The following is a 16,820-nucleotide window of genomic DNA, read 5'->3' as shown; positions in this document are numbered from 1 at the left end:
AAATTAAATATTTTAGTTTATTTTTAGTTATCAGTTTTTTACTTTAATAAAAAAAAATATAAGAAATATTTAGAGGTTTATATATTTAAAGGTTTTTTTTTTTAATTTATCATCCAACCCCCACCCTTTGGCCCCACCACCTGACAAAAAGCTTCTCAAATATGCATTCTTCGTGAAGTATGCATCTCAAATACAAAGGGTAAAAATGACACCCACAATAATGACAAACTGATGAGGTGGAAAAATGCCAAAAAACAACCCAAACAAATGTATTATTGGAGATGGTCTTAGTCAAGTTCAACAGGAGACTCCTAGGGCCTAGGAAGTTATTTAAAAAGGTTTCATCACTAAAACATATATTCGTGTTGCTCCTGGTAGTTTGGTCGTTCTAATGGGTTGTCTCAATTATTTAAAAACGGACATTTTCCTCCTTGATCTTTGAAGCTCATCACTCCCCGCCTCAAACGGCATCCATTTGCAATGTTAAAATCAATCACGTGCCCCCCCCCCCCCCACATGAGGGGCATTTTAGTCTTTTCCCATCCAACCTAAAAAGATATTTTATTATTATATATAATAATCTCTCCTCTCTCTATTTTCTCTCTCTACATGCTCTCTCTTTCCTCCCTAACCAGAACTCACCACCAGCAGCCTCACCATGAACAACCTCACCAACAGCCACCATCCCGCACCACCATTTCTTGCCGACCAGCGCAAACCACCACCTGCCCACCACCCCACTAACCACCACCTTCAGACACCACTCACCACCACCATCACCTATCGACCACCACTTCACTTTTTACCGCAAATGTGAACACACTTTAAATAAATATATACATATAATTATTAATAAGGGAAGAAGGAAAAGACTAAAATGCCCCTCATGTGAGGGGCACGTGACAATTATTTAACAGTGGAGTGGAGATGGATGTCGTTTGAGGCGAGGAGTGAAATGATGATGAGCTTCATAGATCAAGAAGGAAAATGTCCGTTGTTAAATGCTTGGGACACAACCGTTAAAACGACTAAGCCACATGAAGCAAAATGGAAGTTTACTTATTTTATTATTTGTTATGCTAATTTATATTTTAATAAGGATAAAAAACACATAACGTTTTATTTAATGATTGTAAGCAAAAACAATAAGCAAATTGAATTTAAAACTTGTGAAACGTTCTTCAAATAATGTGTTACATGTCAGACTAAATTTGAAAATAAATCTTGTATTACTAATCGAAAATTATTAGTGTTAATTATCTAAAATTTGAGAGTTTGGTACCGCTAGATCAAAGAAAAAACATAAATAACCTTATTCGACACTTTGGTACCACTTGGAAAGGCAAAACCTCATTCAACACCTTGGTACCACTAAATAAAAGGCGTTGTTGCTATGTGCACACAAGTTAATGGGTTTGCACTTGGTTTAAGGCTATCGTGGGGTAGCCAAAGGACCCAAATTGTGGCATTTCAGGGACTGAAAGTTTCATTAAAATGCATCTCGAGAAGATCTTGGCGCACCGTTGTTTCTAGTGCTTGCGCGTGTAGGCACTTGGGATCTCTTTAAAAAGTGATATTTGCATGCTTTTTGAAAACGCATAATCTATCTATTTTAAAAACGCAACACCAAACACCCCCTTAACTGGGTTATCTATTGCAATGCCTTTTCAAGTGAGCTTCTATTACAAAAAGGATCCATTGTAGAACTGATACCGGTCAAATTAGCCAGCATAACAAACCACTACTGACCGAATTCCCATTGCTATCACGTAGGAATCCCACTAGTTAATTATAGGCGGGCAAAATTAAAAGTAAAGGTCCGACGACTTGTATGGTTGTGTTACTTAGCAACTTATCACTAGGTTTTCTGAGGGTTAAAAACACCAAAAATCTAGAGCGATATAATTTGTAGCTTTACTATGAGATTCATAACTCTCAAAAAGAACCGACGTGAACCTGACCTGCACCCGTTTAAACTACTATCTCAAGCTTCAACTATTCACAAAAACACAACACCATGCTGGTACCTTTACAACACCTGCAAAATAAAATATTTTCTTTGATTTACATATATATATATATGAGAACAAAAAAGGACATTTGAGGCTTGTAAAATGAAACTAATTAGACTTACAGACTTTGTGTTGGGCATAACACCGTAAAAATAAAGATCTCCTATTCATCAACGGATGGCAATTCCTAATACGACCCAAACACGGCACAAAAAAAAACATGTTTTCGGTCGGCTAACTTAACCCGTTCATCAAACAGGTCAACCCGAAATGACCCGTTTAATTAACGGGTTAACCCAAAACAACTCGTTTAATAAACGGGTCAACCTATTAACCTCTTTAAGGTTTTTTTTTTTAAAGTTCATGTTAGATTTTAGAGATGAAAGTATTAAAATTTAAAGTTAAATATTTTGATTTTTATGTTATCCTCTAACAATTAACTTCTAAAAGTGAAACTAATTTTCCCTTTAAACCCCTTCATCAACTCTTCACTTCCATTAATTTTATTTTATTAGTTCTAACTATTCATTCTCTAATCCTTTCCATTCACCTTTTTAATCTTGAGCTAAATATGTAAACCCAAATTTGTTAATTGGGAATAAGAGATAAAGAAACAAAAACAATTTAAAGGACATCAATTACAACACAATTTCATTTAATTCAGAGTTATTAATTGTTGAGTAAATTACAAAAATCGTCCTTTATGTATGTCACTTATTGTAAACTGTGTCCTTTATCTTCAATAATTACAGAAAACGTACTCGATGTTTGCAAACCCTTGCAAGTTATGTCCTTTAGCCCTAACTCAGTTAATTTTTTGTGGTTAAATCTGACCAAATGGACCCCACATGAGGGTATTTTGGTCATTTTACTCTCATGCGAGGTCCATCTGGTCAGATTTAACCACAAAAATACCGTCATGTGGGGTCCATTTGGTCAGATTTAGCCACAAAAATTAACTAAGTTAGGGCTAAAGGACATATCTTGCAAGGGTTTGCAAACATCGAGTACGTTTTCTATAATTATTGAAGACAAAGAACACAATTTGCAATAAGTGAGATACATAAAGGACGAATTTTGTAATTTACTCTTAATTGTTTAAATTGTTACCAAATCACTAGTTATTACAGTATTACCCATATTCACAAATGAACGTTAAACGGGTCGACCCAAACACGACACGAGACATGTTTAAACCTAACTTATGACATGCCTAACCCAGAGCTTTATTATCGCTTACCTGCCACTAGAAACCGCACTTTCACAATTTGCAGAAGCTGAACAGGTCCCGATTCTTCTTCTCCTCCATGCCCAACCTCTTCACGAGCCCATTTACATGACCGCGAAATTCCAAAAATAAATCTTTTTGCTGTTTACATTCTCTGTACTCTTCTGTTCCTAACCGAACAACTTTCAACTCATTCTTTGTACCATAGTTCTGGGATTAGAAACGCAAGGAGGTCAAACATAAATATAATTATATAAATACTTTTAAAGAAAATATTGGAAACCCGAATTAACGATTAAAACTTTTACCTCATACTTAGGCTGCAAGCTATGCAGGTTTGCGTTGAATGTTCCGGTTCTAAGATCATCTTCAGCAAGAACCCACGGCCTATATCAAATAAAATAACTTTAATAACATCATCTTTAACAAAAAAAATACACAAAGACTCTTTAACAATTAATGTCAATCCACAAGATAGCATTAAATTACAAAAATCGTCCTTTATGTATGTCACTTATTGCAAACTGTGTCCTTTGTCTTCAATAATTACAGAAAACGTACTTGATGTTTGCAAACCCTTGCAAGTTATATCCTTTAGCCCTAACTCAGTTAAATTTTGTGGTTAAATATGACCAAATGGACCCCACATGAGGGTATTTTTGTGGTTAAATCTGAACAAATGGACCTCACATGAGAGTAAAATGACCAAAATACCATCATGTGGGGTTCATTTGGTCAGATTTAACCACAAAAAATTAACTGAGTTAGGGTTAAAGGACATAACTTGCAAGGGTTTGCAAACATCAAGTACGTTTTCTGTAATTATTGAAGACAAAGGACACAATTTGCAATAAGTCACATACATAAAGGACGATTTTTGTAATTTACTCATTAATAAATTCGACTTGTAATCTATCTTATACAACAATAATGCTGAGTTTCTTACCTTCCAGAGAAAGATGTAATGATGTGATTTGGATTGTTTATAAAATCATAAATCCTCTTCAACTTTGTAGTGCTATCTACCATAATTGCTCCTCGTGCATACGTTTCAGCTAACAAACTTGGGAAAACATACGATTCGGCTGTGATTGATGTATGTTCATGTATAAAATCCATCATTAACAACGGACACAGATCTTTCTCGAGATTTTCCAACATAATATAATGATGACGACCAGTTGTTTTCACACCGCCCATATCGATATCATGATCACTCAACTCTGTCAATGAAAACACAAATTAAAAACAAGTTCTGAAATCGCTATTATACAAAACAGTTTATATAATATTACGACACCTGCAGAGGATCCGACATGAGAACTATGCCCCGCACTGCCAAACACCTACAAATCCACAACCGGTTACATATAAACACCAGAAATCGCAACACAATGACATTAACTGAAAACCTTACCTGAGACTGAACGGAAGCCCCTTTAAGTTGTTGTTTCATAAGGTTTGCGAACTCAATAAGTTTGGGATGAATAGCACCATCGGTAATAAGACAAATGTCCTCGATAGTTGACTTTGTTACATTTCCATTGCCCGGTCCATGCTGCCAGCATAGCAGATAACTGCATAAACACTCCTCCGGTTTATGCGCTTTATAACGCACCTGCAGAAGATTATATGAAGATTTCTATTATCAACATATAAGTTTAATTGATCTAATACTGAAAGCAAACTCATATCCTCTATTTCTTGAAATTTATTAAGAAATAGCTTTTAAAGTTAAATTAATCTATTTAACCATATTATAATCCTTCAAAATAAACTAAAAAAAAGGGTAGTTGCACGGTACCCCTGACCGCAGAAGGGATCTCCCTTCCCAGTTCACCACCCGACAAGGATCCCTGGCGGCAAATACCCATAGCCATCAAAGAGGGGTAAGAAACATGTTTCAAACCCGAGACCTCGAGTGTCCTCGGTCCGGCTTTAAAGCGGGTGTCGGTGGCCACCAAAGTGGCACTAATGGGAATTGAACTTGGGTCTCCATTGGAGAACCCAAGTCACTCCACCACTAGGCCACTTGAGCATCTTGGGAACCCCTTGGTTTGAAAAAAATGGAAAAAAATAGTAGAAACCTTATATGATTTGGAAAAAATTAGTGAGAATCTACCAAAAGGAACCCGGTGAAAAATATTCCTGGATCCGCCACTGCATCCTCAGTATTGACGCATGACGCATCAGCATGTTTTTGCTATTGTAGGACTTGTTTTTGGGATATTGGATTTAAATAATCCCAATTTTCATCAATTGGCCAATAACATTCCCAACTTTCGATTTGTACCACACCACTCCCAACTTATTTTCCTTTAGCACTCCCAAACCAACAGAACCCTAACCAGTTAGTTTTTTTTGCTGATGTGGCAGGTGACGTGGCATTTTTGATGATGTGTCAGCTGATGTGGTAGTTGACATGACATTTTTTATGACGTGACATCTGACATCAGCTAACTGGGTCAGGGTTTAGTTAGTTTGGGAGTGCCAGAGGTACAAATCGAAAGTTGGGAATGATATTGTCCGGTTGGTGAAAGTTAGGGTTATTTAAATCCAATATATCTTGTTTTTCCGGTCCAAAAACAAACTAGTGGTGGGCCCCTGTGTGCTTTATGTATATATATGTATATTATAAAGTATGAACAAAATCCTAAGCATAATCATAATCATATTACCAAAATAGCAGATAATACATTTTATTATTGTTTCATGGCATAAAACTAGGAACAAAAGCAGAAGGATAATCGATAACCTAACTAGCAAACAAACTAATGCAAAATACATTTCACTGTTGAAAATTAGTTAAACATAAGGTTCCTCTGGTCTAAAATTAGGACACTAAAAAGTAAATGACGCATATAATCTATATTCCTATGATAATTTTATAAAATAACCCTAAGTTAGAGACAAAATACATACAGCGTCAACAACAGCGTCAAAATACAGAGCTTCATCCTTGTTTCTGTAAATGGCACAAACAAGCATGCCTTGAATGATTCCAGAACACTCATAATCCTCAACAGGCTTTGAAACCGGACGGAATCTAAGGAGAAACTGTTCGATTTCACTGTGAGTCGAGAAGTTAGCGACGGAGAAAACTTCGTCGTAGAAACTTTGAACAAAATCGCGGAACTTGACACGGAGGTTGCGGTTGACGTCGTCGAGAACGACGGCGCAGGTGTACCACGCGTCGTCTGTCGAGCACCGGTACTCCAGGTTGTAGTCGGTGATGGAAACCGCCATTGACGTCGTTTTGGTTTCAGGCAGTGGTTTCGGGATTTGGTGAATGGGTGAATTCGAATGCCCTTTAAATACTTGGTCCAGGTGACGTCGTTTTGGTGCAAATATAAATATAAATAAACTAGTTTTTGTATCCAGATATTTTTCGAACGGAATTTTATATTTATATACACTGCAATTTCCTGCCATGAATAGTGCTAGAGTGTTGCTTGTCACTCATTTATTGGCCAGGATAAAATATGATTTTACTCTTATTTTAAATTACGAATACGCCACCTCTAAAAATTACGAAAAATTATATATTGGTTTTTTTTTTTAAACGATCCCAGGGCATAAAACTAGGGGTTTGTTTGGTATGGCGTAATAGAACGGACGAGGGAATGGAATAAACGAGGTAATGGAATGAACGAGGTAATAGAATGTATCATTACCATTCCATGTCTTGTTTGGTTACCATGTGAGAATGAAATGAATCATTACTTTGTGTTGTTTGGTAGAAAGAATAGATGAAGGAATAAAATTGGTGGTGAGTGACGGCAGTCGGTGGTGGTGGATGGTGATAGGTGGCGTTTGGAGTGGTGGTCGGAGGTGGTGGCAACGGAGGTGGGGTGGTGGTTAGGGCGGAGGTAGGTAACGACGACGACAATGGTGGTGGGTGACGTCGACAGTGGTGGTTGGTGGTGGGTGGCGGGTGACAGCGGAGGTAGGGGTGGGTGGCGGCTGTGGCGGGGGTGATGGCGGGTGACAACGGGGGCGCGGGTGGTGGCGGGTGACAACGGTGGCGGAGGTGTCGACGGTAGGAGAGAACAAGGGCAGCGGTGGGTGACGGCTGGGGTGGTGACGGTGGCGGCGAAAGTGGGTGTCAGTGGCGGTGGGTGGCGGCGACAATAGTCACAAGGACGGTTGTGTCGGTAGTGGTGTCGCCCATGGTTGGCGGCGGAGGTGAATGACAGTGGTGGGTTATTAAAAATGATAATAATAACAATAATGGTAAAAAATTAATAAAATAATAATAATAATAATAATAATAATAATAATAATAATAATATATTTGTTCTATTCCTTGAAGGAATGGAAAAAAAAAACACCACATTATAAAGGAATAAAAATTGTTATATTTGGAAGGTTTACATTCCTTGTGGAATGCTCCATTCCATTACCACATAATAACCAAACATAATTCTTTTCATTCCATCGGAATGATCCATTCCATTCCACCTTCTATTCATTCATACGAAACGCTACCTGGTTTTCTAAAAATGTAAGTAGATATGAATAGTGTTAACTTTTTTAAAATAAATGTTGCTGGGTGAAAATAAGTTATAATTTTAGGGTTATTCGAATCGTGTTACTCATATTTGAAGTTTTGAAAGTTTTATTTGAATTCGTCTAAAATTTGAATATGCTTATTCAAATTTGAGTCGAATTTGGATTTATTCGATTTAGGAAAAAAAACTAAATCACTATTTTCCTATACTTTTTAACAATCTAACATATACACATAACAATAAAAGAGTTTGCATAAACAACAATATTGCATTAATATCTCATGTTAGACCGTGGGGTAAGGTGAGACGGGGTTTGGGGTATAGGTTGACATGTGGCTTGGGAGGCTTCGTTGGGCTGATCCACATTGAAGACGGTATGGTGAGGCGCGGGTTTAGGGCGTGGCCAGCCCAAACCGCTGGGCTATTTGAATATTTTAAAAAACAACAAATTTAATTTTTTTAATATTTTTAAATAAAGAAAATTACATAAAAAAATTCATAACGCTTATATTTTTTCTTTATCTCTTCTCTCATCTCCAAGATTAGTTCCAACTCTTCACCCTCTATGTGATCAATGGGCTGGGATAGGAATTTCAAATCATCTCGTTTTTGTTTAAGGGCATCTCTAGCGTCTTTGCTCTTTCGAATTTCGGCCCTTTGTTGTTGGAATACGTTGAATGTATCTAACTTGCATGCAATGTCATCCAACTGATCACTGTATATTCCCCTACGCGAGCCGGACTCCCAACTGAAGGCGATGTCGTACCCGATCTTGATTTTTGAGCGCCCCTTTTTGGGCATCTCTTCCATACTCAGGCCGGTTTGGCGAATCATCCAAAAGGTCCTCAAACTCTTGATCTCGTGCATCAGATTGGACTTGGGACGAGGCCCTTGACCTTTTGGAAGACGTGTTAGTTTCGCTACCACTGGGGATATTCGTCCACTTTGGATGAAACTTACAAATCTCCCAACAATGCATGAAACGGAATCGCTCCCCACATTTGATTTGAATGCAACCAATGCATTTGTCACAATGTCGGCTTCAGTTTTACCACTTTTTGGGTTTTGCTTTGCTTTATTTAAAAAACCACTATATTTTGTAAGTTGACCGCTTATCTTGCTCCACTTCGAGGATACGCTATCGTTTTCACGATAAGCCTCGCTTCCCATTTCTTGATGGAATGCCTTACTAATCGCTTCCCACAAATGGTTTCGATGTTGAGAATTTCCTATTTTAATAAAAACAAAATTTAATATATTACAAAGTTATATAAAAAATAACCAAAAATATTAAAATAATGGCTACAAAATATTTAAAAATATCTAAAGTTGGATGTTGAGATTGTTGAAGCCAAGTCCTCGCCAATGCAAGTTCTTCATTAACGACCCATCTTTGTTGTTTTCGTTTGGCGGTTTCAAGTGCTTTCTCCACCTCGTTTTTTTTTCTTATGACTTTTTTTATGGGTTGGGATGCGGAAGGACCATCGTTGGGTGGTTGAGTTTCAGGGACGGTTTCGTTTTGGGAAAGGTTCATGGAGGTTGGTGAAAGGTTGATGGGTGTTTGTGAAAGGTTCATTGGCTAGGTATTGAATCGTCGGTGTGTGGGAAGTTAGTAAACAAACGATTCCCGATATACGATGCATAACTCGCCATATCGGGCATAGGGGAATGTATTAAAAATGGACGAGGCATTGGCCGATTGGGTGGTGGGCTAGGATTATTTTCTTGGAATGCAAACGGGTTGTTCGGGTCATAACCACGATTATGAGGATGCATTTTCGGTTTTGTAGAATGAGAATAGAGATGAGTATAGAAGATGTGGAGAGTATTGTGGTTGAATGTGGTAAAAAATGGAAGAAAAATGTGAGTTTTATAGTGAAAAAATAATTTTTTTTTAACATAGCCGTTGGCCAACGGCTAGTTTGGTTTGACCATTGAGAGCCCGCCATGTCACCTTGCTAGACCCGCCCCACGCCCGGCTTAAAACTCCCGTCCCTTGGGCCACGCCCCAACCCAAGCCCACCCACCCGGGGTGGTGGCTTGGGCGTTTTTAGCCAACCCACGCCCCAACCCAAGTTCCATACCCCATAGTCTTAGCGTGTTGAACACCAGGTTTTTAATGTTGAACTTAATGTATTTTTTTACTGAATTAGGATTGCAAACAAAAGAAAAAGAAGCAATGGATGCTATTCAGAACAGGGTAGCAGCGCAACTTATTGCATGTCTACCTGTCATTAGTATGTAATCGTCTCTTTGTTTATTTTTGTTATTATAATAATGCTATTTTCTAAATCAAAAAATTATTGAATATGTTATTTTTCAATATAGTGAGCTCATGAAGAAGAAATGGAATGTGAAGAATGAAAATGAGCAGCTATGGACCAGTTGATGTTTTGTTTAAATTTCCTTTTTATAGACAATTTATTATCATTTAGTACCGGTTTATCGAAGAGTTTCAGTTTCCTTTTTAATTTTTTATAGACAATTTATTATCTTTTCGTACCGGGTTAAATTGAATTTTCGAAGAACGTGTTTTGCGGTAATTTATAATTTATGATGTTATATTCTATCTTAAGTATAGTTTTAGAACTTAAGACCAGATTACTTTAAAATAGTTAGATGTTCGGGTTAAACGGGTTAATAGTTTTAGAACTTAAGACCAGATTACTTTAAAAGTTAGATGTTCGGGTTTAACGAGTTAGGTTCGGATTAACCCGCAAAAAATCAAGTTGTGTTCAGGTTCGTGTATCTAACATATTTTTTGGATTCAGGTCGTGTAAATTTTTCAGGTCGGGGTGAACCCGCCAACCTGAGAACCCGACCACTTAAGCACCCCTACTTGATATACAGAATATTCAACCTGAATTCTATCAATTATATAGTTTTAATAATTTCAAGTACGTTCTATATATTACAATATATTAATATATTCGGCTATGATGCTGGTAATCGGGTAGGTATCATCTAATAGCATACCCGCCTCAAACCCGAAATTTTTTAGAAACCATCTCATACCCATCCCGAATGTTTCGGCTATTCCCACCGGTTTTTGGTTCATGTGCCATCCCTAAACATAATTGGTTGAAGGATTGATGATCAACTATGATCATTTTGTAATACCACACTTTAACTGTTAACTTAAAAACCAAAATAAACTACTATAATCTAGCTGCTTATTTTGCCTTCAACTACATCAGAATAAAACCAAATCTAGAACGATCATGCTACCACAAAGATTAGAGCTTTGTTACCGGATTCGTAATTCACAAAAGGAACCAAAGCGAACCTGCATTGCACACCGTTTGTAAACTGCTTCAACTGCACGAATGATATTTTCTTTGATTAATAAATTTTTATTTATTTATGAGAAAAGAGGACATCCAAATCTTGTAAAAAGAAACAAAGTTGACTTCAAACTTTGTGTTAGGCAAAACACAATTAACATAGAGATCTTGTATTATCTCACATATGCTTCTAAGTGATTAAGGGGTTGTTTGACAGTTTCTGAATGGGTAAGTGTTGAAACAGTAAGAGGTTTGAACCATTAAGAGCCAGTATAATGTTAAATCGTTGAGAGGCAAGGAGGCAAATGCCTGACCAATTCAGATAAGATGTCTTAACCATTCAGAGGCAAATGTCTGAACCTGATGGGGTATGGTATTAGACCCAACCCGAACGACCGGACATATCCATTATTTATCGCCTTTTATTATAATATTTATTATTATTGCGTACTAACCCGCGAAGCCTAGCGCATTGTAGTTTACATTACACTAGGTTGTAGGCTTGTAGAGATAACCCTTAACCGGGCCTGGCCCATTGAGGTTAGGGGAGGCCCATGTCTCCTATATAAAGAGGTGTTCACCTCATTATTATGGCACAAGATATGGAGCCGCCACACTTTTGTTACTGGAAACAAGAGATTCTTTCCCCTACCGGTCATCTCTACAGCTCCACTTTCTTGTCTTCTCCATTGCAGATCTAGGTTCAAGAGAAAGAACAAGGTGTGATTCCTCACCCTCATTGAGAAAGCGGTCCAATCATCCCGACGGTGATTCTGTGTTTCAACAGAACCATTCCGACATCTACTCTACTCGCGAAACGAACAGTCTGAACCATTAAGTGCTGAAGAACACATTAAGAGTTGAAACAAACAACCCTAAGTCTAGAACCAAAACCTAGTTACAACTGGCTCAGGCCCTAAAATTGTTCATGTTGCAAATGTGTCCACCCGTAAGTTAATAGCGGAAACTGTGCGTGTAATTTCCAAAAACTTGGGGGGACCAAAACTGCAATATGGTCTTACCATAGGGACCATCTGTGTAACTAACTCTATTTAACACCTTTGACATCCTACTACGGGCCATGCGTTCAGTTTTTACAATTTGCAGAAACTGAACGCGCCTGGTTCCTTCTTCTCCTCCGTATCCAGCCTCTGCACAAGCACATTTAAATGATTGCGAAATTTCAAATATAAATCTTTTAGCTGTTTAGATTTTCTGGATTCTTCTGTTCCAACGCGAACAACCTTCAGCACATTCTCCGTATTCCAGTTCTGGAATTAGAAATGCAAGGAGGTCAAAGATTAACAAATAACTAACAGAAAATACTGGAAATGTTGTGTTTGAAATAGAGATGCACATGATCCACGGGCCCAACCCGGCCCAGGGTCTATCTAGCCCAAAATCAGTTCTGGAAAACAAGTGAAGAAACCCAATTTCACTTTGAAGACCAGTTTAGAAAAATCCGATCCAATGATGTCCAAAATGGCTACTTTGACTTTTTCCAAGAAACGATTTTCTCCTTTGGTGTGTTTTGACTTTTGACTTATCTAACAATGCTAAATGACAACTTTGCCCCTCGCAACCGCCATATAACGGCTCGTTTGAGGAAATAGTCCTAAATTTTATTTTGACTCATAATCAATAATAAGCATAAAATGTTGTTAGTTCATAGTGTCTAGAATTATCGTCTTCTTAAGCGTTCTAAATACAGTATGAGTCAAAAGTCAAAACAGTTCTTATTTTTCCCTAGACTAAATTACGTTTTTGGCCCCTGTGGTTATATCACTTTTACTATATTAGCCCAAAATAAGATTTTTTAACATATCTGCCCCCATGGTCTCTATAACTAACCATTTTGGCCCCCATGGCTTCTATAACTAACCATTTTGGCCCCCATATCTCTAGACTTAGGGGCCAAAATGGTTATAGTTATAGACCATGGGGGCAGATATGTTAAAAATTCTTATTTTAGACTAATATAGTAAAAGTGATATAACCACGGGGGCCAAAAACGTAATTTACTCTTTTCCCTAAAATGACTATAGAAGGGACAAAAATGTCATTTGGCAATTGGCATGTTCGAATAAATCAGGTAACTATGCTAATGGGCCTTCACATTGGACTGTACCAGTGGGCCTTTACAGTTCTATAAATGGGCCAGGCCTTAACTGATCCAATTATTAACAGATTCTAGAAACTGAAATTAGTCCTCATCGATGACCAACCCACACTGCCGGACATATAACCATAAGCGGTCTTTAAGGAACCAATTTCGGGCTGGGCCCGTTTCGACCACCTGTGCACATGGAAACCCTACGCATTTACCTCATAGTTAGGCTGCAAGCTCAGCAGGTTTGTGTTGAATGTTCCACTTCTAAGAATATTTTCAGCCATTACCCACGGCCTACAAGAAATAAAAATAACTTGAATAAAAAGCTGGTAATTAATAAACCTAAGGCACCACAATAATATCATCTTAACATAACAAAAAAGATATGGAAAAATTACAAGTTTTGTCCTTTATCTTTATACCACTTTTCAGGCGGTGTCCTTTTTAACGAATGTTGACAGACGGTGTCCTTTACTAGGTATTTTGTTGCAAGTTTAGTCCTTTACACCCAACCCAGTTAAAAAACCCTGTTAATTGTTGACAGGCGGTGTCCTTTACTAGGTATTTTGTTGCAAGTTTAGTCCTTTACACCCAACAATTAACAGGGTTTTCTAACTGGGTTGGGTGTAAAGGACTAAACTTGCAACAAAATACCTAGTAAAGGACACCGCCTGTCAACAGTCGTTAAAAAGGACACCGCCTGAAAAGTGTTATAAAGATAAAGGACAAAACTTGTAATTTTTCCAAAAGATATACAAAAGCCCTTAACTATCAATGTCAATTTGCACGATAGCAATACAATTATACAACAATGATGTTGAATTGCTTACCTTCCAGAGAAAGATGTAATTAAGTGATTTGGATTGTTTATAAAATCATAAATCCTCTTTAACTTCGTAATGCTATCTACCATGATTGCTCCTCGTGCATTTGTTTCTAGCAACAAACTTGGAAAAACATACGTTTGTGCTGTGATTGACGTATGTTCTTGTATAAAATCCATCATTAACAACGGACATAGATCTTTCTCCAAGTTTTCCAGCACGATATAATGATGACGATCGGTTGTTTTCGCACCTCCCATATCTATGTCATGATCACTTAACTCAGGGGATCCGGCATGAGAACAACGTCCCGCACTGCCAAACACCTATAAATACACTTTAATTACATATGAATATCAAAAGTCGCAAACTAAGAAAAACACAACACAATGACATTAACTGAAAACCTTGCCTGCGGTCGAACAGAGGACCCTTTAAGTTGTTGTTTCATAAGGTTTGTGAATTCAACAATTTTAGGATTAATATCACCATGCGAAAGAAGACAAACGTCCTCAATAGTTGCTTTTGTTACATTTCCCTCACTAGGGCCATGCTGCCAGCATAGTAAATAACTACATAAACACTCCTCGGCTGTATGCTCTTTATAACGCACCTATTATTAAGTAGAAAAAAAATTATGAACAAAAGCCAAAGCCAAAGCATAATCAGATTACCTAAATAGCAGATAACAATTCCTTCCTTAATTTTGAACTGAGGGCAAAATCGTGATTTTAAGCAAGGGACAAAAACATAATTTTATTTTGAAGTGGGGCAAAAACATAATTTTATTTTAAATTAAGGACGAAACCGTAATTTTAAAACGAATATAAAATAATAAAATGGTTGGTCTAATAGGGAAGTGTCGATAATCTCCAAATAAACTAATGCATGATACATTTCATGTTCAATGGCATTAAATTACGAACGAAAGCGGACGGATAATCGATAACCTTGTTGGCAGTCAAGAACAATTAAACACGGATTAATCATTCACTTATGTTAGATTATGAACAAGAAATGGGATCAATAACACAGATTCTGGTTTGCAGTGAAAAGTCAAAGCAGACAAATCCACAAATCTTTACAATTTTAAGCCTGTTTATAGTCTGTGAACAGGTGTGAACAAGGAGATTACACCACGTCATTTGGTGTAAACGCAACCGTCAATAATTATCTATTACAACCGTTAACTTTTGTCAAGCTTGACTTTTGGTTTCTGCCTTGTGACCAGTTTCGTACATAATTATCATCATCATCATCATCATACTCAGAAAATCCCACCAATGGCAAAGCTAAGGTAGGGTCTGAGGAGGGTAAGATGTAGACAACCTTACCTCTACCTCGTAGGAATAAAGAGGTTGCTTCCAGTGAGACCCTCGACTCGATAGCAGTTTTGCATCAAGCCTTGGACATAAGGCACATAACACTCAACAATTGAGACAAAGGCCGATTAGTGCACGTACCCCAGTTTCGGCTATCAATGCCACCACATGATGCATGATTAACCATCCCTTCTTTTAACGTTATTTTCACGAAATTAGTAAAATAACGTTAAAATTAGTGCACTTTCGCTTTTGCCCCCAGAGCGCCCACATATATACATTATATGCGCGTACTACAAGCAGATCGTTTTTGTACGTAATTATAACTAATCTAATCTAATTTTGTCTAATCCTACTACATATACTCATAAAATAAATGCTCCTAAGTTTAGTTTATAACTTTAAATTTCAACAAAACCTAACTAGCAGACAGACTAATGCAAAATATATTTCATTGTTATAAGGCACAAATTATGAACAAACTCGAAAGATAACTCGATAACTTAACTAGCAGATAAACTAATGCAAAACACATTTAACTGTTGAATAACATAATAATCAGTAAAACATAGGGTTCCTATGGTCTAAATTACAAACACTAATAAGCAATTGACGGATAATTAATCTAAGATCAAACACTAATGTTATAAACAAGCCCTAAATTTAGGATAAAACACATACAGCATCAACAATGGCGTCAAAATATCGAACTTCTTCGTGGCGTCTGTAGGCTGCACAGACGATCACGCCTTGAACGATTCTGGAACACTCGTAATCCTGGACCGGGTTGGAGAACGGACGGAATCTCTGAACAAATTGTTCGATTTCACAGTGAGACGAGAAATCAGCGATGGAGAAAACTTCGTCGAAGTAGCTTTGACTGTAGCCTTCGAGCTTCACACGGAGGCGGTCGTTGCCGTGGTCGAGAACGACGGCGCAGGTGTACCACGCGTCATCTTTCATCGATCGGAATTCGAGATTGTAGTCTTCGTCGGAAACCTCCATTGTTGATGGTTGATTTGAAGGTGGAGTTGAGTTGGTTTGGTTTGGTTAATTAGAACATGCAGTTTTCAAACTTGTGTTGAGAGTTGGGCCCGGGTTGGAGGTTTTCACAACTCTTTACATGGGCTAGGGTGCTAGACGGGTTCAACCCGACCCGAACCCAGATATGTTAGATAAACCTGAACATGGCTCGAACTCAAAAATCATGTTATACATATGAATCCAAACACGACCTGAATATTCACGGGTTGACCCGAACACGACCCGTTTAACTCGAATTTTTAATTTTTTAATTTTTTTCTCAAATTAGCATATTAAAATTAAAAATTTACTAAAAAATGTATATAATACAAGGGTAGGGATATGGTAAAAAGTGTTTAAAATGTAAGAAGGGTAAGAAGTGTTTTAAACCATTGGATATTTAATCTAATGGTTGAGATCAATAGGGTATAAAAATGTAAATTGTGTTTTAATTAGAGGGACCTTATGTAAAATTGAAGGGCAATAGTGTCTTTTTCAATGTTTAA

At 37.4% G+C, this 16,820-nt stretch overlaps 2 protein-coding genes across 3 annotated transcripts; both read right to left on the bottom strand.

Moving 5' to 3' along the window:
- Nucleotides 1-1,652: 1,652 nt before the first annotated feature.
- On the bottom strand, nt 1,653-6,615 carry LOC110938094. Its single transcript, XM_022180567.2, has 7 exons — nt 6,163-6,615; nt 4,658-4,858; nt 4,541-4,586; nt 4,187-4,463; nt 3,549-3,627; nt 3,253-3,450; nt 1,653-2,038 (listed from the first exon to the last, which is right to left on the bottom strand). The coding sequence occupies exons 1-6, from the start codon at nt 6,484-6,486 to the stop codon at nt 3,274-3,276; spliced, it is 1,104 nt and encodes a 367-aa protein (XP_022036259.1). The 5' UTR covers nt 6,487-6,615; the 3' UTR covers nt 1,653-2,038; nt 3,253-3,273.
- A 5,227-nt stretch (nt 6,616-11,842) lies between these two features.
- LOC110938093 lies at nt 11,843-16,367 on the bottom strand. 2 transcript variants are annotated; one of them, XM_022180565.2, is made up of 5 exons: nt 15,973-16,364; nt 14,382-14,582; nt 13,976-14,295; nt 13,361-13,439; nt 11,843-12,306 (listed from the first exon to the last, which is right to left on the bottom strand). In XM_022180565.2, exons 1-5 carry the CDS (start codon nt 16,294-16,296, stop codon nt 12,130-12,132), a joined length of 1,101 nt encoding a protein of 366 aa, XP_022036257.1. In that variant the 5' UTR covers nt 16,297-16,364; the 3' UTR covers nt 11,843-12,129. The 2 variants fall into 2 exon arrangements, with proteins under 2 accessions (XP_022036257.1, XP_022036258.1); XM_022180566.2 differs by lacking the exon at nt 14,382-14,582 and having other exon boundaries at nt 15,973-16,367.
- Nucleotides 16,368-16,820: the final 453 nt, after the last annotated feature.

This window comes from Helianthus annuus, chromosome 4, assembly GCF_002127325.2.
Source record: "Helianthus annuus cultivar XRQ/B chromosome 4, HanXRQr2.0-SUNRISE, whole genome shotgun sequence".
Taxonomy (NCBI): domain Eukaryota; kingdom Viridiplantae; phylum Streptophyta; class Magnoliopsida; order Asterales; family Asteraceae; genus Helianthus; species Helianthus annuus.
Note: the sequence above shows the minus strand (reverse complement) of the source record. Positions and strands in the feature narration are given on the sequence as shown.